The sequence below is a fragment of the Enoplosus armatus genome, chromosome 12 (assembly GCF_043641665.1).
Source record: "Enoplosus armatus isolate fEnoArm2 chromosome 12, fEnoArm2.hap1, whole genome shotgun sequence".
Lineage (NCBI taxonomy): Eukaryota > Metazoa > Chordata > Actinopteri > Centrarchiformes > Enoplosidae > Enoplosus > Enoplosus armatus.
Window position 1 is genome coordinate 11,244,333 of NC_092191.1, and position 25,742 is coordinate 11,270,074.

The window sequence follows — 25,742 nt, forward strand, 5'->3', positions numbered from 1 at the left end:
CTCACTCTAAAATTGGATAGACTTCATATAGCAGGAAAAGAGAGGTCTGTGTTGCCGCTCTGTTACCTGGATTGATAAAGAGACTACACAAAGTGGAGGTTTGTGGATCTGGATTAAGTTGCTGTTGATCTCTGTTCTGCCGTGTTCAGATGGCCCACAGATAATGTGCCGTGTTTTCTGATACATTACTGGGATGCAGAGCATTTGTTACAGTATCTGACTGTATCTGCCCTGCCTGCTGTATCTCTCCCTGCTGCAGTCGCAGCCAGTCCCCAGAGAGACACGCTGAATGACATCTTGTAATTGAAATGCTGGATTAACTGATGCCATCTTTACTTCATCCTGAGAAGAGTGCATTTTGAGGCCCTCTTAATAAAGGCAGCCACGAGACAGGCGCGTCATCTAATCTCCCTGCTGAACGCAATCAAGTTTATGAGCAAAGATAAAGAGAGAGGAAGTTGTTTAAATTGAACACAATGCAGACATTGGGATGTGATAAAATCACTGTTTGAAAGCAACAAAGCACGTTTTAATCCACCTATATTTGATACATACAGCAAGTGTGACACAAGTGTGCTCATGTTGTACAACAGAGCTATGCACGCGACAATAAATCTGCATAATGCAGCCGATTTGAACTGCGCTGTCCTCAGTTTGTACTCCCTGATATAAACTAACGCTATGTGTAGTCATACAGACGCATTTTAACACAGTGCTCTGCAGCTGCTGCAATTAGCCTGCTTCATTCTCAGTGACATTAATCAGACTAAGAGCAGTGAGTCAAATGAAGCCGAATAAAGCAAAATGGCAGTGCGATTAACATTAGACATCCTTTAAGGCACATATTAGGTGAAGACCTTGAGGCTGCTGCACTGGGAGTCAGGCACACGCCTGGTCATGAACCCACAGACTGACGTGGTGTGACAGTCACAGAGCTGGGATCCAGAGACATGATGGCAGGAACATGGCAGGCCAACAATGTTCATCTCATTTATTGGAGCCAGTTAAAGAGAAAATGGCTGAGTAATCCTAGAGTCACAGAGCCATAGGGGGTTTCAGGTAATCTCCTTATAAAAGCTGGGGAAAATACTCCCCTGTCAGTCATGTGAGCATGGTTTCCCTAGGTCTGTTGCTTTGTGAAGCAAAGGGAGGGAATCTTATTGTGATGGCTGGAATGGCTGCAGGGCAGAGAAATGTAAAGATGAGATGATTTCCATTAACAAAACATGTTGGCTTCTGTCATCAACAGGCGCCTTGCATGCCTAGACACAAGATAATACTTGTTAGCCACGGGCCACTCTGGTTGTCTGAGTCAATGGTGGACTACAAAGGGACAGCTCAGATTAGAAGGCTGTTTAACTATTACATTTTTTATTTACTTAAAATTGTACATTTCAGTAAATTTAGCAAAGAACAAAAATATTACCTTTATAAAAAATGCTTTGTGTTTAATGTTTAACAACCCAAATTTGGAAATATCAACAGTATAAGTCATATAGATAAACAAAGGCTGCATGTCCATGCGCGTGGCCCCTCAGAATTGTGAGAGCTGATGCCTTTAGCGAATATTTAAATTGTGTTTTTGCAAGTAACGTTTTGTGTTTCAATTTAGGCACAAAAAAAGCTTTTCTGTATTTTTTTTTGCCGAACTAGTGGCGTGCAACTATTGGATGGATTGCAACCAGTCATGTTCTGCTCAGGATAAATTCTAATAACTTTGGTGACCCCCTGACCTTTCATCTAGCATACTTTGATTTATGACTAAATTCCTGCAAAACTAATGACATTCCCATCAGCCTCGGCTGTACTTTGTATTTATGGCTAATTAGCAAATGTTAGCATGCTAACATGCTGAGCTAAGATGTTGAACATGGTCTAAACATCTGCATGTTAGCATTGTCGTTGTGCGCATGTTAGCATGCTGATGTTAGCATTTAGCTTGAGAGCACTGCTCTGCCTAAGTATAGCCACTTGCATGGCTGTAGACTCTTTGTCTTGTTTTCTCAGTTTCTAACTGCCTGGTAAGCACAAAACCTCAGTGATTCGCCGCAGGAAACACTGCAGACAAGCAGTCAAACAAACTGCATTATTTATTTATGTTTTTGAGTCTAGCGTCTCTACCATCATCCAAACAATCACATCAAAGTCAATCAGAATCTGCCACTGTTTATGTTCCCACTTTATTGACACAATTTCACATTTCACACACATCCTATCAAAATAGTCTGTAGATCACCCAGATCAATATTAGAAGTTGTATCTTGTATAACAAATTGACTGTCTTCACACTGAGGTAAAACTGGACCTGTTGAGTTATGAAACTATGTCCCTTTAATTTTTTTTATGCATTTCTCCCCTAAGATAAGTGTATTAGTGAAACTCTTGCCCAATGTCAGCAGGGATTGGCTCCAGTTCCCCCACAACCCTCCTAAGGATAAGCAGATATAGTTAATGGATGGATGGATGTAATATGAGTTTGAATTGACAGCATTAAAGCAACAGTTTTGGGAAATATGCTTGTTGGACACGCAAGCTGTTTCCCTCTGCGTCCAGTCTTTAAGCTAAGCTAAGCGGCTGCTGTGTAAGTGTGTTTTCCTACATGTTGAAAATATGATATCCAGCATACTATAAGATTCAAATAGCAGTCACAACAGCCCTACAAGTCTTGTTTAATTCAAAAGCAAACACAAAAAGCAACATTGGCAGCACTGCTAAATAATGCACATGGTTCTAAAATGAGAGATAGCTTCACTCGGGGACAAGTCACGGTAAGAGTACTTATAAATAATGATCAGGATCCTTTTCTCTGTCTGATGTCATGTGGTCACAGTTCATCATGTATGCATCGACTTTCTCACTCCTGCACCTATCACTTAGCAATGCTGCCTCTGCGCCTAATGACATTAAATCAATATCAATAATGAGGCTCATTCACGGGCAAGACATTACAAACTGGAAAGTACAAATAATCCAGTTCCTTTGGGTGTTTTATGTCAAGTTGGTAGTCAGAGAAGGGAAACAACAATAATACCTTTTCTTGTATTCAGTTCTCACATCCTGCCACTGAAAACAATGAAAAAAAAGACAGATTTAAATACTGTATAAAGTACAAGTACAGTAAAGTACATCTGAAATGAAATCAGTAGAAGACGAAACAATGTGGTTTGAGACATAAGAAAAGGTGAATAACACTGCATCAAAACACCACACAGAAAGTGCAAATATTGATTTCATGCACTGTACATTCATTGAGTGTAACTCTATAGCTTGTTTAATTGTGTGCCTTTGTTGCATCTTCTGCTAATTTTCTTTGAATCAAGTTAAACTAATGAGATATGGTCTTAAATGCCTTTTGCACCTCAACAATCTCGTACTCTACGGTTTTCATGCAATCAGTTGACTATAATGCTCTGGTTCTTTTTTATAATGTGAAATAGGAATTAAGTTTTCTTGGAAACATTATTTTAAAAAGTTAATTAGTGTCAAAGGGCTATTTCAGTTGGTTTAAGCTTAGCATTTCTTGGAGTGGTGCTTTTTTGTGATTGTCCACTTTCCCTAATGTGCCAAAACTGAAAGAAACCCACAGAGTTATTATTTCTGATTCAAGGTCAGCCAAAAATGAAGCGTCCAACTCTCCATTAAGCTAATATTCAAAATATTGGCCATTTGAAATTGGTGTGTAAAGTGTTAATGCTTTGATAAAGAAGAGCGCGTCTCAGCAAAACTTGCCAAACATCACAGTTTCTCCTGCTCACCCTCCCCTTGAGAGTGCAGGTCTGGTTCTGCTTCCTCCAGCAATAAATCAAAAACCTAAATGGAACGCTGTCCCAGCTCCAACTTCAGGTGACGCAGGCGCACGAAGCCAAACAGAGAGTCCTGCACTCAGAGCTAAAGGGTTTCCAGATAAACACAGGGCTCAGATGACAGGCAAGTGAGAGGCTTCATGCAGGGATTTCTACCGCTGAGATGGGATGATACTTTATTTCTTCTTTTGTTAGAATCGTGTGGTCTGAGTGGCTGACAGCACCCCACTTCTCACATCACAAACAATAAAAACATGAGGCAACCAAGATTGTCACACAAAACATTTCAGCCGTCTTCTGTGAGATGGACCCTGCTCACACCAGTATGTTGTTGCTATAGCTACGGCCTAGCAAACACAATCCAGGGACACTTTTACCCCTTCCTGAATTAATTAACAACGTGAGCATATTCAAAGAGTCTGGAGAAGGAGGCTGTGTCTGAGCTAATTCAGGTGTAAATATACTGCATTCTCCTTTTAAGTGCCTCATAATTGCTCTGGTTCTTTTCACACCAATTACTGAAACAAATTGTTCTTTGGAATGAAAAATACAGGAAGGTTTTTTCTTTGTGATTCACACCAGTGCACCTCAGATTAAAGCAAATTGTTCCAGAAATCCATTCTTAACAATCCATTTGGTTGTAGATTTATTATACATGAATTACATAGCCTGAGGCTGGCCAGCCTAACAGCTCTCTCAGGCCTGTTTGAATTGTAAAACACAGTTCCTGTCACGCTTTATTTCCTCATCTCCACTTTACTTTTTTTCCAATGACATGGCACAAATAATGTTTCACCCCAAACAGTGTAGTGGAGAAGCTTAAGTTTAGTGAAATTATACATTCCCCATCCACATGCTGAGTGCAGAGACACATTAAAGAAGCAGAAAAAAACACACAGTTGTGACCATTAAAGTGCACATGGACGAAAGCATGTCAGAGACTGTGTGTTCACAGGCACATCCACTCAAAACAATAGGTGCGCTCACGCATGAACATTTGACATGCAGACATGCACTCTAACCACACTCTTTAGAGCTTCGCCATTATCTGTATTTTAGAAATGGCGCAGTGGCGCCATCATCTGCATATGCAGTGTATTACACCATTTAGGACGCACCCAGCACGGCTGTTCCACCACATGTACAGTATATATAAAATAAAATCCTTAAATACATCTCTATATATCCTAGCTGTCATATTCCCACATTTACATAAACAAGTTTGCAAGTTTAAAGTTTTGTTAAGTGGGTCTATAGAAAGTTAGAGCATTTCCAGTGTTGGATATTGTTTTCCTGGCAGAGGTGGTCAAATAAATGTTGTTCAATGGGGCTGGGGCTGAGCTTTAGTGTGCAGAAAGCCTTATTCATTTTGAAAACTGTTATATTGCCTGCGTTTGACCAGCAACCCACTGAATTGCTCTCAATGGGCCCGTTTACTCCCATGACTATCACTCCTGAAACACAAAGAAATAATTCAGCTCTAGGAGACCACCAGAGACTATATGGAATAATATCAATTTAAAATATCAGACAAAAACTATATAGGCTACTGTAAACACGTGGAGACTAAACAACCGATGATGGTGGTGTCAACTTAGATCCTGAGCAAGAGTGGAGATTTTTTTTTAGGGGTGGGGGGATGGTGGATGGTCTGTGTGTGTACGTGTTTCAAATCAGGCGTCAGAAGAGTTACTCCTAAAGGTCGGGTTGGTACTTTTCTAAATCTCTGGAAATCAATTTCTCTAATAAGAAAACAGATTTCTTAAAACTTAAAAACATTTAAATGGTCAAAATGGTCGTGTCAACCCCCACCATCACCACTCTCACACACAAAATAAACCAAAGCACACATTTAACAAATGTATTGACTAAATGTTAAACAATTAACGCCTGTAGCCTAAATATCTAACAACCTCTGGCAAGAAAAGAGAGTAAAGTAAATTAAATAAAGTAATTAAAGTAAAGTAAATATTTAGTAGGGTTAACTCTTCTAAATATATGATAACATGTCTTTTGATCACTAAAGTAAATTCACTGTATCTGGAACTCAAATACAGGCTATTGTGAAAATCCTCCTTTGCATGTATTCGTTAAGAAGAAAAAGCTCAAACATTCATGTCAGCACTTGCGTTTCCGATCATTTCAAGACGCACGCGATGCCTACGTGAGATACGTGTCAGTTTGAGCTTCCATTGACGGGAATGAATCTTTCCACAGCTTTCATCACGTCTTGTTTGTCCAGAAACGGAGGGTGTGTGTCTCTTTATTGTTTCATGGCATTGTGGCGATGGGCGTTGATTGGCCGGTAAGTTTGGCCGTTTATTTTTATATTTGACAGTCAAGAAACTTTAGATAAACTTATAATTGTACGCACGCAAGTGTGGTTGGGGGTCGGGGGGCCTGGCCTTTGCCTCATCAAAGGGACCAGAAATGTTACCATGCAGGGCAGAGAGCTGAAACCTCATTGGTTAAGAAATACAGTGGGCGGGGCATCCTGGCTTGGGTATTTAATGCTTTGTTCCATTGTTTCAGAGTGTGTTTTCCAGCTGGTCTGGCTCAGGAGGGGGGACCCGACGTTTTAGAACACCATTGCACTTTTTTTTTTTTTTACAATCGGATCTTTTTTGTTTGTTTGTAAAAATGTCTTTTTCTTGCAATCACTCTCTGGACGGCAGCTTTCCTCCGTCTCCAGCGGAGGACAGGGGTTCAAAGCGGCTGTCCTGGGGCAGTCTGCTGCAGAGGCTGACTGAGCTGAAGGGGAGCAATCAGAGGGTCACAGCAGATCATCAGTGCAGCAGGAGTGAAACTGGTGAGTGTTGCAGCCTTTTGTCTGAGGACGCTCTATTGTCGTTTGTTTGGGTTGATTGTAACCAAAAAGCATTTTATTTTTAATTTTGTTGCCTTGCACTTGTTATAAGAGAGAGTATGAACTGACAAAGCACAAAGAGGTTTAGGGAGGCAGGCTGAGTTCTGCACTACCAGACAAGACTTTAACCCATTTTCTTTTGGTTTAGGATCTGTGGCAGATGTGTCCCTGTCAGAATCAGACAGTAGTTTCTTCTGTTATCCACTGGAGGAGGCCTTGGCTACGGAGGTTGTAGCCTCCATAACACAAAGTCTCAACGATGCATCACACATCCTGGGCTGCTCCAAACTCATCTTGCCTGACTGTCTACTGCACAATATCAGCCAAGAGCTGCTCCACCTGTCTGTCAGTGAGCCCTGCGGCCTCAGGGGAGCGCTCATTGACCTGTGTGTGGACAGGGGAGACCAGGGCTCCCTATGTACTGTGGACCAAATAGCGGTGGATGCCACCCTGGTCCCGACCTTTCATGTTACCCTGGTGCTGAGGCTCGAGTCCAGTGGACTGTGGCCAAAGGTTCAGAAGCTCTTCAATAGTAGCAAGTTACCACAGACATCTGCAAGGCACCAAAACACTCTGAGGATGAGTACGAGCTTCAGGGCTATCAAGAGAAAACTGTATTGTTCAGGGGAGCTGCTGATTGAGGAGTGCTACTGACCAAGTGCTCATGATCCTGATAAGCTGAACTGAATTCATATGTTCTGTGAAAGGAGACTGTTTAAGCATTGTCTCTTTTTAGGCAATATCTTATGGCTCCAACACATGTCGAATAGCACTGACAAGATGGTCTTCAAACAGCACGCATGTCTTTGTTGGTGTATTGCTTGTGTATCAAGGTTTTCCTGGAACCAATTTATGTCTCATGGCAGCTACTCACCTGGTTGCAGGTGACTCAACTGTGAAGACTCATGTTTGCACATGGGTCAGTTTCTTTCCTATGAATGTAAAGTCCCACCCGTAAGGGAATGGCTTATGTATTTGATAGTCAAATATTACTGAAAGTTGTGTTTTTTGTATTTTTATCGATTTAAAGAACATGAAAAATAAATTGTTTTCTATTCATTTGCTGTGACTTTTCTTTAACTTGGAATCAATCATGACTTGTCATATAAGCACACATAAGAGTGAGTGTGCGCCTGCATGACTGCTATAAAATTTAGTAGACATCCATGTTGAGAGAAGATGTTGAATCCTATTAACTTTTCCTCTAGCACCACCACTATGTTCAAACTTGTGGTTTTGAGTGGCATACCTCAGTGACAATTATGTTACATCAAAATGTGTCCAAAACTTTGGTTAAATTGACATTCCCATAAGCCTCAGCAGTACTTATTAGCAAATGTTAGCATGCTAATTTTTAAACAACAGCATCAGCATGTTAGCATTGTCATTGTGACAATGCTGCTAGCATGACTGTAGATTGTTATTCTTGTATAAAAGGAGAAAATATGCACGAGTCAACCATCAGACAAATTTATTTAAAGAAACTTTCATACAATTTTAGCATGTTAATTTAATAAATATGGTTTACTTTCATTTGTGCAACGATTTTCAATACTTATGATCCAACAGGCTACAAGCAAATCCACATAACATTATAGTAAATGATATTAACTTCAATAAACCCTGCACTGTTAAAAGTAAAATGAATATTTACATTGGTAAGAACTATAAAAATTACACACTTTCCTTGTGAGTGGCTCAGACATCTGTCTTTGAGAAGGCCATGAGGTTTCTCAAAATGTTAAAAGGAAAACAAAAAAGACTGGGACAAAGAAAGCTTATCTTAGCAGCTTTGTTTACCATTCAAATACACAACTATGCTCTTACTTTCCACTGTGATGCCAAGGGGACTCTCACCATCCTGAAGACACTAGAGTAAGAAAATGTCAGCAGTCAACTCAAAGTTTCTCACAGTTCTACAGGAAGTCAATCTACACCAAGTTGCAGAGAGGTTCCCTGATGAGGTCTGCTGCCCACTGCACGTAAGGCATTTTTGATTCTCTTGGTTTGCTGCAGAAATATGCTTGAGTGGGCTCCGACCGATTTCTTCCAATTAGATTCAAGTACAGACGAACCTAAGAAACACAAAAGAGTCAATGTTACTCTACATAGGATAATCTTTTATTGGATTCTTGTACGTGCACAGACAGCTAAAAAACTCCACACAAACGTCTACAAAAATCATTAATTATCACTGTCACTTGGCAATGCTCAGTAACAGTGGGAAAAAAAAAAAAGATCATAAAGAAAATGTTGCACGTTTTAGCCAGTTTAACTTCTACTATTCAAACTTCAATCTTTTTAAAATGATTTTCCTAGCAGCCATATGTTTAAGTTGATTTCAGTATTAAAACCAACTTGCAGAGACTTGGCCCTTGCTCAAGATGGGTCACTATGATGGATTACCTATCAGCTGCTGTTATTGATACCTTTTTATTGGTCAAAGTTCTGTCACCACATGGTAATGCAGTTGTGAGTGGGGCCTGTTTTAAAAACTCTTCTTGTTGGTGTAGTAAAGTGCTGCTGAGAAACGCAGACATCTGAGACAACACAGCTGACTCTTTAATATCAAGTGTCAGTCCCTGCTTGCAACTGCATTAACATGCGTCAACAAGTCAACGGACAGAAATAAAGCTGATAAAATGCTTGCTGTAATGGATTACATATCGGAGAGAATTATTTAATTCAAACGAATGGCAACTGCAGCCTGGAAGGTTGGGAATCAATCCAAAAACATAAGGTATGCTTTGGAAAACTGTCAACTGTAATGAATAGTGTGTGTGATCTGTAGATAGATAAAACATGCAGTTCATGTACTGTATACAGTAGCAATTATACTGTAATGTCACTGTTGATGTTTGTGGCAACTTACCCGTATGTGTGCAAGTGGTTTCTAGCCATCCAACATAACCTGAATCTCAGATAGTCTGGAACAGCTGGGAGTACCCATTCTCTGCGCCCTTTGGTACAACTCCGAATCCCCAAAGTAACGAGCACGATACAGTAAGCCTTCCTCTGAAAGTACAAGGGGAGAGTATGTCAGTACGCTAGGTCTCAATCAGCTACTCTATAAATATGAAATCACACAATTAAAGTGTTAAATCGTTCCTTTGGAGTCGTAATGAACTCAAAAGGTGTTATTTCAATTCACTAGGAACACACCAAAATCAGCTGAAATCTAGGTGGCATACCATATAGTGGCAGTACTGTAAACTACAGCTAAAATGATGCATTGATTCATTAATCAGAAGAAAATTAAATCGGTAATGATGTTGACAATTGATTGATCAATTGTCAATCAATTGACAATTTATTTCATTTAAGACAATTTTGAAGCAAAAAATGCAAAATAAGTCACTTGTTGCAGCCTTACAAATGTTATATATTTTATATATTTTCTTAGTCTTTTATGATAGCAAACTGAATATCTTTGGGTTTGGGACTGTTGGATATTGCATTTTTCTCTATTTTCTGATATTTTATTGACCAAATGATTAACTGATTATTCGAGAAAGTAACTGGCACATTAATCAATAATTAAAATAATTGTTGGGTGCAGCCCTGCTGTGAACTTACTCTGCTGCTTCTCCTTCCAACAGTTGTTTCTGAGGTTGGAGATGTAGTCTTCTTCTACACTTCTCTCAACATTCTTCAGGTTATTCCCAGAAAATTCTTCATTGAAACGGTCTCCCACATAGAAAAGCACCTTCAGGTTTGATGTATGCCTTTTGTGAATATATCCGGCTGACCTGATGTATAGAGAAGATATAATAACTGAGAGTGAGACAGATGTCGAGACATTTTCACACAACCTCAGAAAGCTATCTGAGTGGCGAACCACTTACGGGCGGTAGCTAAGGCTGTAGGGAGGCTGGGTGACCATCATCTGGCTGAGTGCGGAAACAATTATGAGGATTAAGATGGGCATCAGCTGGACAAACAGAGCCAGACCTCCCTGTCCAGAGAGAAAAAAAACCCATTTGATTACCTTTTCATTACAGATCATACAGTACATCAGCTGGTATAAAACTCAAGTGTAATTAAAATATTACAGACAGGACTTACATCTCTCTGTTGTTCTCGTCTTTCTTGCCTATTATGATGTGCAAAGTGCATTCTTCCATTTCTGTAAACGTGTACGTTACCTAGAAAGAATTAAAAAAATAAAGATTAAAAAAAACATAATGGGGCACCCAGTAGAGCAGCGACTCTGAGCCAGGTGAAAGCAAGGCCCAAGAGTACGCAGGTGTTAATCCAATCAAATCCAAACAGCTGATTTCACTAATTATTATAGTTCCATTTTAAACAAGGATGGTCAAGCAAATTTGGTTCGACTGGTCAATTTTACCTTTGGTTTTAGCCTGTTCACTCCAAATAGGGTATACACTACATTACACTGCAGTGAAATGGATGTAGTAATTATAGAGGAAATGCTAACTACTAAGCAATTTGTATTTTCCCTTCAATGAACATCACAGGCAAACAAAACAACTAGCCAACCATATTCATGCAACTGTGAATCAAAGTCTTGTCATATGCTTGTAAGATGATAATGATAAGATAATGGCACTATAAAGCTTGTGGTTTTTTGCTTGTGGAAGATGAAAAAAAGGAGATCTATAAGGCTGAACAACCAGTAGGACAGCTCTATCTCACTGACTATGACCAGAGAATGATCGCTGATAAGGGCTGAGTAGAGACCATTGTGTGAAACACAGTACAAAAACTACCAGTGATGGCGACACAAGGCCCAACGACTGCTGGCCAAATGCTGTTGCTGTTTGGAAGGCAGAAAGCCAATCAAAAATACTTTTGGCATGCTCTGAAACATTGTCAGTCGTAAGGTACACAACATTTGTACGTAATGGCATAGTACTGGCACCAGCACAGGCCTTTAAATTAACACTCAGGTTATGCAAAACACAGTTAAGAAACCTGGCTTGATAGCAGTGCACCATGGTACAACAATATCCTGACTGGCTCTACATTCATCTGGCCTTGACTTACTTGACGGGAAGCCTCCACCAAAGAACATGTTGAAGAGGTCCTCAGGTGAGATATCTGCTTCAAAATCACGATGGTGTCTGTGTCTGCTTGGGTGTGATCTCTCCTCTCCATACTGGTCATACTGCCTTCGTTTCTCAGTGTTACTCAGCACGGCGTAAGCATTACCGATAGCTGAAAGACACACAAAACCCCCACAAATTTGCACATAGTAAGCTTACATTTGCATGTTCTCCATAGAACAGCACAGGAGATAGCTTTTCATTTACCTTTAAATGCCTCTGTGGCTCCAGGTGCATGATTTTTATCTGGGTGAAATTTCAGTGCCAGCTTTCTGTAAGCCTTTTTAAGATCCTCCTCAGAGGCAGCCTTTTCAACTCCCAGAATTTGGTAATAATCTTTACAGCTCTTAATCCTGCAGTCAAAAATGACAACAAAAAGAAACACACTGGAAACAACATATAGATACATACCCTTAAGTAATTCAGGTGACATCAAATACCTCAATAAACTAAAAGACGCAAACCCTTATCAACTAACCATACGAGATTATTACATTCCACTCAATCTATTTTATATACTTGATTTTGCCATTTTCACATATTATCATATCACTGATGAAATGTTTACACAATGTTGATTTATTATAATGCTTGTTTTTAAATCCCTTCAATACATTAAAATTATTATATTGTGGTTTCCATATCATCGCAATACAAACGGTCATTCTTAATAAAGGAATAACTAAAATGTATTTATTTGGCTGCTCCAGTGAGTGACATGAACAACCAGTTCTTCTAGCTGCTTGATAATCACATGCTGACAATAAAGATATTTTCTCAGAGACTACATTCCCCACCCCAAGACAGATTGAATATGCGATAGAGCGTCAGATTATTGATTGATATCAGGGTACTGAATAAAACATGGAGTGTCACGTAATTCAGTCAGCTCTACTGTGTCGTTTGTAGTACGTTATTGCTAAAACAAAATAACAGATCCACATGTGCACTGACTTTCTGACAGCCTCCAGCTGCTCTGCAGTGTATGGTTTGGCTGAGTCTGTGGCCCCCTGGGCGGACTTGTCAGCCTCCTCTCCGTGGCTGCGGTGCCTCATAGTGGGTCCATCTCCGTTCACAGGACTGCCATTCTCATCTGGAGGCTTTCCGTTCTGCGCTAACGACTCCAATAAGTCTGTAAAGAAAGTGGAGCAAGAGTTATTGAAGGGTGCCACCTGAGTCTGCTTCCCAATTAGTTAATTCACTAGCATAGTGAGCTAACGGTTAGCGCTGTAGCTGCTAGCAAGGACGTCACGGATGTTCATGCAAAATGCGAATAAGCATGCCGATGTAAGACATTAAGTAACCAAATATATTGCAGAAATCGCGGTTGGGGGACTGAAAAAACTACAACTACCAGTGTCGCCTGGCAGCAGCTGGTGTAATGTTAAGACGGTTATGCTAACGTTAGCTGATTCGATTTCACATCGATGGCCCACCATCCGACATAAAATCACTACCGAAACAGACGTTTATTCGACGTACTTTTGGCCTGATCTGTCGGAAACAGGCGCTGTGCCTTCTCCAGAAACTTCCTGGCTTTGTCGGATTGGTTGTTTCTGACCGCAATTAGGGCTATTTTAATGCACCGCTCCGCTTCGTCCTTGTTTGAGTCCATCGCGACAGAGCGGAAATGTTTACTTGCCCCGGGACGCACGGAGATGACGTAAAGCTATCTAGCACATAAATAACGCGTCACACCAGTTGAATTGAACCTTCAGCGTGCGCTTCATTAACACCCGGTAGAAAATACGTTTTTAAACACTGATGTTTTAAGTCAGTGGTGTTGATTTTATGTATTTAGCCGTACGTATCGTCGTGATACTAGCTAAAACCTTTAGCACCCTCGGCCATAATAGCTTGTTCTTTGAAAGTCAAAATGGCTTTGGCAGCTACATTCAGCAGGTCAGTCAAACGCAAGATCCTGTACACTGTGAGGCAAACCCGTCTTTTGTTTTCATCTAATGACACTATTCTAGTTGACCAGAGGAGACCACCATCAAAGAAACAGTGGAGAAAACGTCACAAGAAATCTCCCTGGACCGATCATCTGTCCTGGGATGAAAGGCTGGCTGATGTGGTCACCCCTCTGTGGAGGCTGAGTTATGATGAGCAACTTGAGCTCAAGCAAAAGCATCAGGAGAGGATACTGTCTCAGCTCTGCGGGTATCTTTCAGGTGACTTACAATCACAGTCCTCATTACCTGTCAGAAGTAAACTCAGGTTCCCTGTTCTGTCTATTCTGCCATCACCAGTGAGGGATGGCTATCGCAACAAGTCTACATTTTCTGTCAACAGAGGAGTGGATGGAAATCGAAAAACAGTTGGATTTTACATGGGCACAGGCAGGGAGGGAAACATTGTCTGCGTCAACGGAGACCACCTGCTCAACATGCCGGGGAAGCACAAACTGGTAGCCAGATGCTACCAGGACTTCATCCGTCTCTCTTCCCTGGAGCCCTGCCTGCTGTTCCACACTGGGGGTCACTGGAGAGAGGTCACAGTGAGGACCAACGCAGAAGGCCGCACCATGGCTATAGTGTACTTCCATCCACAGACACTCACCCCAGAAGAGGTGGCGGTTCATAAGGCTGACCTGGTGGATTACTTCACACGGGGGTCTGGATCAGTCTGTCAGCTGGACTCACTGTTCTTCCAGGAGAGCACCATGACTCGTTGCACTCATGAGGAATCCCCCTACCAGCTCCTGCATGGTCAGCCTCATATACACAAGGAGGTAATCTACACCATCTTGGTAAAATAACAGAGAATCTGTCAGGGACTTCACACAGCAAACATTGTAACATTACAGCATTGCAACTTCATAATTTCTAGTCTGACTGCAGCAGACAATGTTGAAGGTTTACTTTGTTGATTGTTTTTTAATTGCTGTTCTTTTGTCATTCACAGGTGCTGGGCTTCAAGTTCCGCATCTCTGCCGATGCCTTTTTTCAGGTGAACCAGGCAGCTGCGGAGGTGCTGTATGGCACAGTGAGAGACCTGTGCGTCCCAAACCATGGGGAAGGTGGAGGAAGAACAAAAGTTGGTGGTACTCTTCTAGATGTGTGCTGTGGGACGGGTGCCATCGGCATTACTATATCGCCCAGAGTGGACAGAATTATTGGTATAGAGCTCATACAACAGGCAGTGGAAGATGCTAGACACAACGCAGCTCTCAATGATGCACTGAACTGTGAGTTTGTCCCTGGGAAGGCAGAGGTGGTGCTTCCTGGCTGTATGTCTCAGTTGAGCTCTGCAGGTGGAGGCCTCGTGGCAGCTGTTGTAAACCCTGCTCGAGCTGGCCTGCACCACAGAGTGGTCCGAGCTTTACGAAACCAACCTGCTATCCGCAGGCTGGTCTACGTGTCCTGTAAACCGGATGGAGAGGCTATGAGGAACTTCAGGGAGCTTTGTTGTGCTCCTGACCTGCAGAAGAAACTCACAGGAGAGGCTTTTTCTCCAACTCTGGCTGTGCCTGTGGATATGTTCCCACATACTCCTCATTGTGAACTGGTGCTACTTTTTGAGAGGTAGTAAATATTTTTTGTTCAGAGGTGGGTCTCAACCTTTCAGCAACAACTGTGGTTGCTAATAGGGAGTTGAATAACGATGCACTGTATGCTAATGCAAATTTGTGTAATGACCTCTTACACCTTTGGTTCTTTCACACAGGTGTTTTCACTTATTTGCTTGATTAGACCTCCTTTCAGAACTGTGTGGTAGAGCTGCAACAAATGACTATTTCGATTATTGATGAATCTGTCAATTCCTTTTTGGTGTATAAAATATCAGAAAATAGAGCCCAAGGTGATGTTTTCAAGTTGCTTGTTTTGTCCAACCAACAGTCCAAAACTCAAAGATATATTCAATTTACAGTCATATAAACAAAGAAAAGTGGCAAATCCCTACATTTTAAAATTGGAACCAGCAAATGTTGCTGGCGATCTATTTTCTGCCGATAGACTAATCGGCACTACCATTTGTACACAATTTGCTCTGTCACTCTTCCATTCATACCCTAAACAGAGTGTTAATTAACAAGAATGACTGAAAGCACCTGTGTGTTGTTGGATGTTGTTCTTCTGCTCTGACAGCTTGTGCTTTACTAAAGAAGATGGGCTGTAAAATGCAATCTAGTACAAAAGCCCTGCAATAAATACTACTCTTGTCAAGCCAACAGTATAGTTTTACATTGTTAAGACTATGTCAAAGAGATGTTGATTTGATTCTGTAGTAAGTTTTGTTTCCTTATGTAGCCTCACACAGCCAAACTATACCTCACAAGCTCGCCTTTTGCTACAAGATTTGAGTCAACCTATAGCTCTTTGTCTACCCTGCAATAGCTATATTTGTGCAGTAGATGGTGCTATTGCAACTTCTTTGGAGCCATCCCTCAAGGTAACATCCCATGCCATTCATTCCAGTTCACTATAGGTCAATGAAAGTACAGTATGAGTGGCCAAGTTTTGTTCCTGAGAGGTTACCACCGTTTATGTGAGCTCATACATTGCGACAAGGCGACCTTGGCCGATAGGATGTTCTTTTATCTCTAGAGTGAAGTAATGGGATGATACTCAAAATCATCTATGTTGTTCCAGGGTTAGCAGAAAGACTGGGAAGTAAACTTTTTTTACCCCCACAACACTGCCAGGGTGTGGGGGCTACATATCAACGAGCAGTCTCATATTTTACTCTGCCCTGCTTCTGTTCTCGAAAACTTAAACCATAAATTTGGAAGAAAAATATTTTGTTCACAATCCATTTGTGTTTTATTGACTATGTAAGAATATATTATGTATAATAGTCACATCTGACACAAACTACTACTTCTCATTTTCAGTAAGAAACTTTCTGCCTATTCTATTTTTGACTGCTGATGTTAACATCATGCATTCTACTGGTAAAATTTACTGTATCCACCAAAAGTTGGGATATTTTGGCAGCAGTTCATAACCATGTCAGACTAGACTTGTTTTGAAATTTCTAACTGAAGAAAATTGCAGTTGAAGTGTACGGTGTCTGTGTTGGTTTGGAAAAGAGTGACATGCCAGTGGGGGTAAAGGGCAAAGTCATATATATGCAACTGTCTTCATTTGTGAAAGATTGGGCAACTGCTATTGACTCCTGATGATCTTCACGATGGTGAAGAAAAAACAGGAGGGTGGTAAAGAGGATGTTAAATAAACAGCCAATGGGATATTCAGAGCCTGTGGCATCAATCCACCAATTACTTTAAAACGACCTCTGAATAGACAAAAAGAGGACTTCAGTAACCGGGGATAAACGCATCAGTGTTACCTTTACTTTGTCATCTTTACCTACATCTCCGGTACCTTCCTGTGTCGTGAAAAGCGGTTGGAGAGCACGCGGTGAGTAGGCTCAACCTGGGTAAGCAGCCATTTGATTGAAACGAATTTGAATGGATGAATGGATGAATGGACATATTTAGAGAGACTCCGAATGGCACATGCAAATTATAAAAGGTATTTGACTAGTGGTGGCAGCTGGCAGATGTCCACCGGGAAACGAGTCCTAGTGATATATGCTCTGTAACCTGTGCCTACACAGCATATCACCACGCTGCTGCGCCACTAACATGAATGTAAGAAGTTTACTATTTGTTTACTAGATTTAATCAAATAAATAACATGATATCATGACCATGGGCATATGGCTGGCGTAGTCAAGCTTTGTCCAACGTGCTAACCATGCGGCTAGCTTAGCCACCAGAAAAGTAACGATAACGTTCATCAAATCAGTGACAATAACGTTACAGGACGATACAGGAAGTGGTTATCTCTCAGTATACCACTGTGGCAACTAACGTACAGGTTTTACACAGTTACCGGTTTGCCCTGTTGCACAGTGACATCTGCCGGTGTAACAATAGTGACATACCGCTAAGAAACGGCATATTATATTAATGAGACGGGCACACAACCGGTAAAAGTAGTGAAACGTGAGTGACAAGCCGGTGAAGTCGCACATAGCGGCGGCATGTAATCATTAGGTTACTGTGATGTGCCGGCGGTAGGAAGTGGTTTAACGTATGGCCGTGTAACATGGGCTACATACCGTTTATATGTACCACAACGATAAGATAAGTAACATAAACCAGTTGAACGGCAGCGAAATACCATGAACCAACGGTGACATAACTAAGCATGCCGCTAGAACAAGAGTGGTACGCTTTCAGCCACTTCGCGATCTCGACTTAAACCACCGCAGACCGCTGCATGTACACAGCCAGCCGCCGTACTTTCCTCTCTGGTTCTGCATCCCGATTTAACTGAGCAACATCTCTCTCTCTTTTTTCTCTCGCCCCCTCCTACTGCGCACTGCTGTTACAGAACCACTTCAGCAAAATGACCAAAACGGAAACCAGGAACCATCACGCTGGCATGCAGCAGAACGGAGGTGCCATGGCAGAAACATCGACGGTGGAGGATGTTTTTGACGACACCTATAAAGAGAAAGAGGGTCCCAAACCGCCGAGGATGCTGGTGTGGAGAAATATCATAATGATGACCCTCCTACATGTCGGTGGGCTTTACGGACTGATACTCCTTCCCTCCGCATCGGGTTTAACTCTTGCATGGAGTAAGTATTTAGTAAATACTGTCGCAGGCGTAGCAGTGCAGCTTTTGTTGTTTTTTTCCTCCCTGTAGGCCACATTCAGAGAACAGAATGTGCTGATGTTGTGTGATCACTGCTAACTACAGTATATACAGCCTGAGGGGTCATGCCTGTGGGAATAATGGAGAATGAGTCACTCTGGCCTTGTTGTTTTCATTCATCATTCAAATCTATTTAGCCCCCTTCTTTAAGAGCTGAAACCTGTGGCTGAATGTAAACTATTTGGGCTTGTTTGATTATGTAGCATGTCCCAAAGTAGAAGTGTTTGGACTTCAGTGGTAAAAGCCAAACTGTTTGCTGAATAACTTGAATGTATTTATTATTATTATTGTTATTATTATTGTGCCCTATATATGTAGATTATTGAGGCATGGCTCGAATTCCTGAACAGTCTCAACTTTGTTTCCACTCTGGCACTGCATAATTTTCCCCTCTCTTTGCAATGCTGAGCTGCATATTATTTCACCGGGGGAAGACAAAGCACAATCACCATTCCCATAGACATCCCATTGTGAGCTGCGTGGCACCACAACAGACTGCTCTTTGCCAGTCAGAAGCCCCCGGTTCTCAAATCCTGGGCAGTCTTGTCTAGGCTCCACATAGAAACACATTCAGCAGTTTTAGAACAACAAAAGTGTGAGGGCAGACCTGCGTGCTCCCACCAATCCCATCTCCCCACATAGATGACTTTTCTCTGAACAAAGAGGCCTGGGTGTAATGGAAAGAACATGGTGTCCCAGTGACTCTGCTCTCATGGGTGTAAAATTAATCTCAGTGTAGTGGTGACAGTTTCCCCTAAGATATCTGTCCTTTCCACCTCTCTTCCTTCCAGCTGCCGTGTGCTACCTCATCAGTGCTCTTGGTGTGACTGCTGGTGCACACAGATTATGGAGCCACAGATCCTATAAGGCTTCTTATCCCCTGCGAGTATTCCTTGCTCTCGCCAACTCCATGGCCTTTCAGGTAACACAGAAAAAAAGTTTTTGCAGTTGCTAAAAGTCAACCTCTACTCATAAATTTGCTGTTCGTTGACTGTAATGTTTGAGCTTCACCGTGCAGAATGATGTATCTGCATCACCTTAAATCTGAGATACCAGACTAGAATAGTATTATTCAAAGCAATTTTTTTTGTCTTTAATTATACAGAACTTTTCAAAACAAAGTTACAAAGTGCCCTACATGGTTGAGCCAGGATTAAAACAGTTCAGGACTGAGGCAAATAAAATCAGACAATTAAAATAATCATCAAATGGAACAATAAAGATAAATACTAAAACAGTGTGCTAGAATTAATAAAAGGCTTTTTTGAAAAGATACGTTTTGAGAAGTGACTTAAGAGATGTCACTGATTCAACAAGCCTCAGATCCTCGGGCAGGGAGTTCCAGAGCTGAGGGGCCTTGACTGCAAAAGTGCGGTCACCTTTAGTCTTATAATTGTGTATGATTTCAGTAAAATTGGAGTGATATGTATTTGTTGTTTTGTTACCACACGATGCCTGATTTTTATCTCACGTAATCTATATCTCTCTATATATATCTCTATATTTCTGCCTGTCTCTTTGTGAGCAGAATGACATATACGAGTGGGCGAGGGACCACCGTGTCCACCACAAGTACTCTGAGACGGACGCAGACCCCCACAATGCCACGCGGGGCTTCTTTTTCGCCCACATTGGTTGGCTGCTGGTTCGCAAACATCCTGACGTCGTTGAAAAGGGCAGAAAACTGGAGCTGTCAGACCTGAAGGCAGATAAAGTGGTCATGTTCCAGAGGCGGTGAGCAAACATTACTAAACCGATCCTAGTCAGCCAGAACGAGAGTCCACATGTAATCAGCTGCTGTCACTGCAGGCTTTTTCCACAGTCTAGCCTTGTTTCATAGTAACCTTGTCTCCTGTGCAGCTATGTTGCATTAGCAATATGTTTTCTGGAGGAAACGAAATGCCACCTGGATTATATATTAACGGGACATTCTTGTTGAACTCATCTGCAAAAATTAATACTGCCTACATTATATCTTTCTTCAACGTCACACTTACTTCCTGCATTAGCACTGAATGCTATCACTGAATATATCGCTAATGCAGAATAGTTGCATACAAATCTATTTGGTTTTTTTATTGCTTTTTGTCTTGTTTTTAAAAGTAATTTCCCCTCTGGCCCAAGCTGTACAGGATGTTGTAGTCTGGGGTTATAGCGACAATGATAACACTTAGTGACAGATCTACTGGTAAGGGATGCTTTTTTGCACCAGGGACCAAATCACAGCATTCGCGTGTAGCGCTTCTACACTTCTGGACGCAGTCCCAGATTTACACTTCTGTCTCAGGCAAAGGGGATTAACATCCACCCACTCAGAAGGCCGTGTCAACTGTGTACAGTGAATTAATGTGCACATCGTCTGAAGATAATCATGTTAATATGTTTATAATTGCCTTCATTACAATGTAGGATTAAATGTGTTGCCTTTATGGGACCCGTTACCCTGACATGGGCACAGATTTTGATGTTGTTTTATCAATCAAATTGTTTAAATCAAACACATGAGATACAATACTGCTTTTCACTGCAGTTTAGGGTGTGTTGTGGGATTATAGGACGTATTGAGTGACTTTTGCCATTAGACAAAAAGATATTAAATGTCAGTTTAATGTAAAAAGACTATTTACATGACTTAAAAATCAGTTTCATTTAATTTGGCCTCAGATTGAATTATGTGTGAATGGATCTGTGTGAGATACAAATTGTTCTTTCATTTCAGGCACTACAAGCTCTCTGTGGTGATCCTTTGCTTCCTCGTGCCCATGTTGGTGCCCTGGTACTTCTGGGGTGAGTCCTTGGCTGTGGCATACTTCGTCCCTGGACTGCTGAGATACGCTGTGATGCTCAACGCCACCTGGCTGGTCAACAGCGCTGCGCACATATGGGGCAGCAGGCCTTATGACAAGACCATTAACCCGAGGGAAAACCCACTGGTTGCTTTCAGTGCCATAGGTGAGGAAACAACGGGTTCATTATTCATTCATTACTTAAGTGCTTATACTGAATTGTGACTACATAATTGTCTAATTTATGCACCTGAGGGATATTTGAATGAACTTTTCATCACTTGTTGCAAGCTTGTCTTGTTAAGTCAACCACAGTGGGGCTCTGGCATTTGTAGTGGGACAGTGTGCTAATCCAGTGGCTGATGTTTATTTTGTCCTGGTTGTCCCAGTTTTGGCTTTGAAGTTTGGAGGTGGTCAGCTTTCTATCTGTGTGTTAGAGTTGATGTTATTTTCAGTATCATCGTTTCTCATGAGTCAAGACTTCATTTGTGGTGGCTGACACCACGGGTATGATGCTGCAAACAGCGCTGACTATTGTTGGCTGCAAAACAGCACTAAAGTCACATGCTAACTAATGATTGCACAATAATGCACAACTCTTGCTTTCAACTGTATTTCCATGCAGTCTTACAAAAGAATAACCCTGTTCGTCCTATTTTATCTACCAAGATTGCTTTTTTGTTGTACTTCACCCTAAGTTAGTGCTCTCTAGCAACCATGAGAGCAAATGGAAAATAAATGTACTGGAAACACTTATGTTCCCAAGTCTGTATTCACCTTCTTTTATGTCTCACCTATTGTGTCATTTTAATTAGTTACAGTTTTTCCATGTTGCTCGCTTGTTCCTAAGCACCCAGAGCAGCTGTAGTAACCACATTCTTAGTAAATGGAGTAGTAAAGACTGTAGCTGCTTGTTCTGGAAGCATTTTCCACTTATGTTGACGATAACCTCAACGTTCATCAGCACAAAAATACTCATGGATTGTTGACTGCTGGGTACCAGAGGTGTGAATCAGAAGTTGTAGCATATTCAGAATACTTTGTCACTGCAACTTGGAACAAAACACTGCCTTCTGGATGTTTTCTACTGCAGTGCTCCATGGAATTCGTAGTTGTCATATCTGTGGGTAGCTGTGGGTGCACCTTCATTGTTACCATAACAACCAAACTGCATCATAATGATTACAAAGAGTAATTTAACAAATCAGATTTTGGTAGCTTGTAAATTACATTACATGACAGTCAGCCTTCAAGATTTTAAAATCCAAAAATAAGTCTCCACTTAGCATCAAATCACATCATCAGTCACATCCTGCTGTTTGTCATCATGTATCATATGATTGTTATCATGCTGTTATAGCCATAGCACATGTTGACAAAACTTTTTCAAAAGTTTGTCTTTTTGGTTTCCAGGGGAAGGCTTCCACAACTACCATCACACATTCCCCTTTGACTACGCCACCAGCGAGTTTGGCTGCAAGCTCAATCTCACCACTGCCTTTATAGATGCCATGTGCTTCCTGGGTTTGGCCAAGGACCCCAAGAGGGTGTCGAAGGAAATGATCATTGCTCGCATGCAGCGAACAGGTGACGGCAGCAACAAAAGTGGCTGAGTCACACGAGCTACAAACTCTGCAATTCATACCGACGTGTCGAACCAACAAAGGACGTAGCAACAGGGATAGCAGCATTTCAGTGATGGGGGGGGGGGGTGATTACCATGCTTCTGATTATAAGTTAAACCTCCTTCTGAGACTAATATTGGCTTTTTAAGAGTTGTAGGCCTTTCCATAAATTGTGTGGGTCTCTTTTGAATTTTGAAGTGTCCTCACCGACTATTAGCCACAGACAGCGACTTGGCTACATGTTCAAGCACAGCTTTTTTCACCATAATGTAAAACAGGCACGAAGAGAATGGGGGGGGGGGTCTGTAAGTCTCTTTTGGCAGCAGTAGGACAACCAAACACGTCTGTGTGAGCAGTGTGTAAAAGCAGTGATTACAGAATAATTTACTGTATCTCTTATTTGTTAATGTGCTATTTATTGATAGTCTTTGGCACTTTGGAAGCTTTATTGAAACCCTTAACAGTGAGGTTTCTCTGCAGGCAAGATTGAGGGCCTTTCGCTGTAACTTCTGTCAGTAGTGCTTTGTTTCATTCCACAGGGAATAGACTTTCATCATGATGTTTGTTTGTCTGTGTTAAGCTAAGGTTTTCTTTACTTTTGGTAAGCTAGTAGTCTTACTAAACCATAAGCTGCCGTGTTCAAGGCCAACACCAAGACAGTCAACACTCTACTGAACTGCCCCCATTTATCATACCAGAGGAACCCTGGGTGAATACAGTTCATATGTGTTTTACTTGGGGATACTTTCACACCCACTGTCTCCAACTGTCCAATGGGCTCCTTAATGAGGATTACGTCCTCTGGTGTAACGCAGTGTATACCTCTGGTTAAGTCATGAAGCCGCCACAGACTTCATCAATAACCCTTTTCATGTAGACGCCTCTGGACTGAAACATAGAACCAGAATTCTCTCTATTAATCTGAAAAGATTTGCATTTATTTTGTATTCATTTGAAATACAGATATATAAATCACTCAGATTTTAAGGTCTCCCTCAGATAAGTTCAATGAGGCATGTATAGGAGCTGCATTTACCTTTTGTGCTGCGTGATATTATTAAAACGTGTCAGGACTCTTGCCCAAATGCCTTACGAGGGTTGCACACCTGTTTAAAAAAAAATGAAGTGCAAGTTATGGAACTAAATTAGGGCTTAAATTTCCTGTCTAATCACGGTAGTTGTGGGGTCTGTCTGTTTTTAAGGAACACTTCAAAAATTAAAATATCTTATTTATTATGAAAAAGAGGGACAGTTAAAAAAGAGGTTACTATGATTTAACTTTTGTGTAACCAAACAGATAATTAGCTCTAAAACAAGATCCAAACTTTTTGCGATATAATTAACGATACTGTCGTAGTATTTGTCACAGCCCCTCTTTTACAGAGCAACAATTTTTTACAGTGTTAACTTGAAGTTTGAATGCCTTAAAAAAAATGGCACATTTTTTCAAAGAATGTTTTTGCCCACTGTATGTACCGTAAATAAACCAAATTTTCTACTTGTGACAAAGTATGTTTTGCTGTTTTTGTTGGAATTCTGTAATACTCCTTATTCGTATACTGAATAAAAAATATGACTATACTATTTCTGTTACATTTTTACTACATGGATACTATAATAACAACCACTACTGATAATGAACTGTAACTAAAGTTATTATATTAACTATACTAGAAAATACTATTCAAAAGCAACAGAGTGCTTTACAAGTGTGGCACAAAGAATAAAACCTAAGTCAAAAATCATATGTACATACTATACAGTGCTGTATAGTGACATATGGCATTTGACTCTTATGGACAGCTTGGGGACTTTAATGTCAGTTGTGTGCTTCTGCTGCACAACATGCTTTTTATATACTGACAGCATGAGTTGGTCCAACAGGTCTGAATGTTTTTATCTTCATCTTGCTGCTGATTGAGCCACAGCGACTCCCTGCCCTGTTTTTTGAACATGTTGTACTTGTTAATTGAAAGCCTTGTCTCCTGTCTACACGCCTGCACTGATGGGGATCTGCATCTGCGGTTCATGCTTGGCTCACTTGTCTCACACCCATCTAACATTGTTGCAAGATGGCTGAACTTGTGACACCAACATAGCCTACATATTTAAAATATCTGCAGATATTGTTTCAACATTCCTTGGGCATCCTTAGAGGACAGATTTCGGTAGATACGGTGCTTCATTGTTTTGCAGCTTTTAGTGTCCAAGAATTAAATGTTGACTCTTGAATTCTTTTAGTTGTCACTGTGGTCACGTTTGTAAGTCTTGATGGAAGTTCAAAATGTCCTGTCACCATGTTCCAGGTCTGTTGAAGCACCAGCTCCCAGTATTTAAAGCCTGATTTGCTAAAACAAATAAGCCTTTAGTGTTTGTTATCAACACATCTTTCAACCATTCTGAAGTATGTGTGAACTTGCTCCCTCTGCTGGAGAATTACTTTATGGCAAAGGAACAGCTATCAGTGCATCCTCCTTCTGCTCTGTGTGAAAGCACTAAAAATGTTTTGGGTGCTGCAATTGGTGATTTTCTGCCAAAAATGCTGCAGTCTGCTACAGTGAGCCGCCACCAGTCAAATGTACTGTTAGTGGCCCCACCACTGCTGATCTCTGTTGCCCCAACAGTGACATCAGCCCTCTGTCCATTGGCTGCTGACTGTCAGGCCATCCTCTTCACGGCATGTAACACCTCAGTGTGGTCACGCTGCCAGTGAGAGCTCAGACACTGATCTGTGGTCAGCCTGACGCTTTTAGCTCGGTACTTGAAAACTTGTTGCTGCTGCTGCTGCTGGCTGGATCTGATGTCATAACTCAGCACACTGCAATGATTCAGATACATGATGAATGTGTTTGGGATATACATTATTAATTCCCATCATGTCCAGTTAGAGTCACATTCCAGCATGCTCAGGCGATTACATGT

The 25,742-nt window shown here is 41.2% G+C and overlaps 4 protein-coding genes across 4 annotated transcripts; 3 read left to right on the top strand and 1 right to left on the bottom strand.

Annotated features, from left to right (window-relative positions):
* Nucleotides 1-6,368: 6,368 nt before the first annotated feature.
* LOC139294425 (DNA damage-inducible transcript 4 protein-like) lies at nucleotides 6,369-7,682 on the top strand. The gene is made up of 2 exons (XM_070916322.1): nucleotides 6,369-6,612; nucleotides 6,818-7,682. Exons 1-2 carry the CDS (start codon nucleotides 6,444-6,446, stop codon nucleotides 7,321-7,323), a joined length of 675 nt encoding a protein of 224 aa, XP_070772423.1. The 5' UTR covers nucleotides 6,369-6,443; the 3' UTR covers nucleotides 7,324-7,682.
* A 452-nt stretch (nucleotides 7,683-8,134) lies between these two features.
* dnajb12a (DnaJ heat shock protein family (Hsp40) member B12a) lies at nucleotides 8,135-13,383 on the bottom strand. Its single transcript, XM_070915819.1, has 9 exons — nucleotides 13,218-13,383; nucleotides 12,690-12,867; nucleotides 11,943-12,088; nucleotides 11,677-11,847; nucleotides 10,735-10,814; nucleotides 10,515-10,624; nucleotides 10,246-10,418; nucleotides 9,542-9,684; nucleotides 8,135-8,744 (listed from the first exon to the last, which is right to left on the bottom strand). Exons 1-8 carry the CDS (start codon nucleotides 13,348-13,350, stop codon nucleotides 9,563-9,565), a joined length of 1,113 nt encoding a protein of 370 aa, XP_070771920.1. The 5' UTR covers nucleotides 13,351-13,383; the 3' UTR covers nucleotides 8,135-8,744; nucleotides 9,542-9,562.
* Nucleotides 13,384-13,611: 228 nt separating this feature from the next.
* Nucleotides 13,612-15,266, top strand: trmt2b (tRNA methyltransferase 2 homolog B). Its single transcript, XM_070916580.1, has 2 exons — nucleotides 13,612-14,469; nucleotides 14,643-15,266. Exons 1-2 carry the CDS (start codon nucleotides 13,612-13,614, stop codon nucleotides 15,264-15,266), a joined length of 1,482 nt encoding a protein of 493 aa, XP_070772681.1.
* A 1,748-nt stretch (nucleotides 15,267-17,014) lies between these two features.
* On the top strand, nucleotides 17,015-22,894 carry scdb (stearoyl-CoA desaturase b). The gene is made up of 6 exons (XM_070915657.1): nucleotides 17,015-17,101; nucleotides 18,083-18,332; nucleotides 19,201-19,331; nucleotides 19,938-20,143; nucleotides 21,129-21,361; nucleotides 22,609-22,894. The coding sequence occupies exons 2-6, from the start codon at nucleotides 18,098-18,100 to the stop codon at nucleotides 22,806-22,808; spliced, it is 1,005 nt and encodes a 334-aa protein (XP_070771758.1). The 5' UTR covers nucleotides 17,015-17,101; nucleotides 18,083-18,097; the 3' UTR covers nucleotides 22,809-22,894.
* The last annotated feature ends 2,848 nt before the right edge of the window (nucleotides 22,895-25,742 follow it).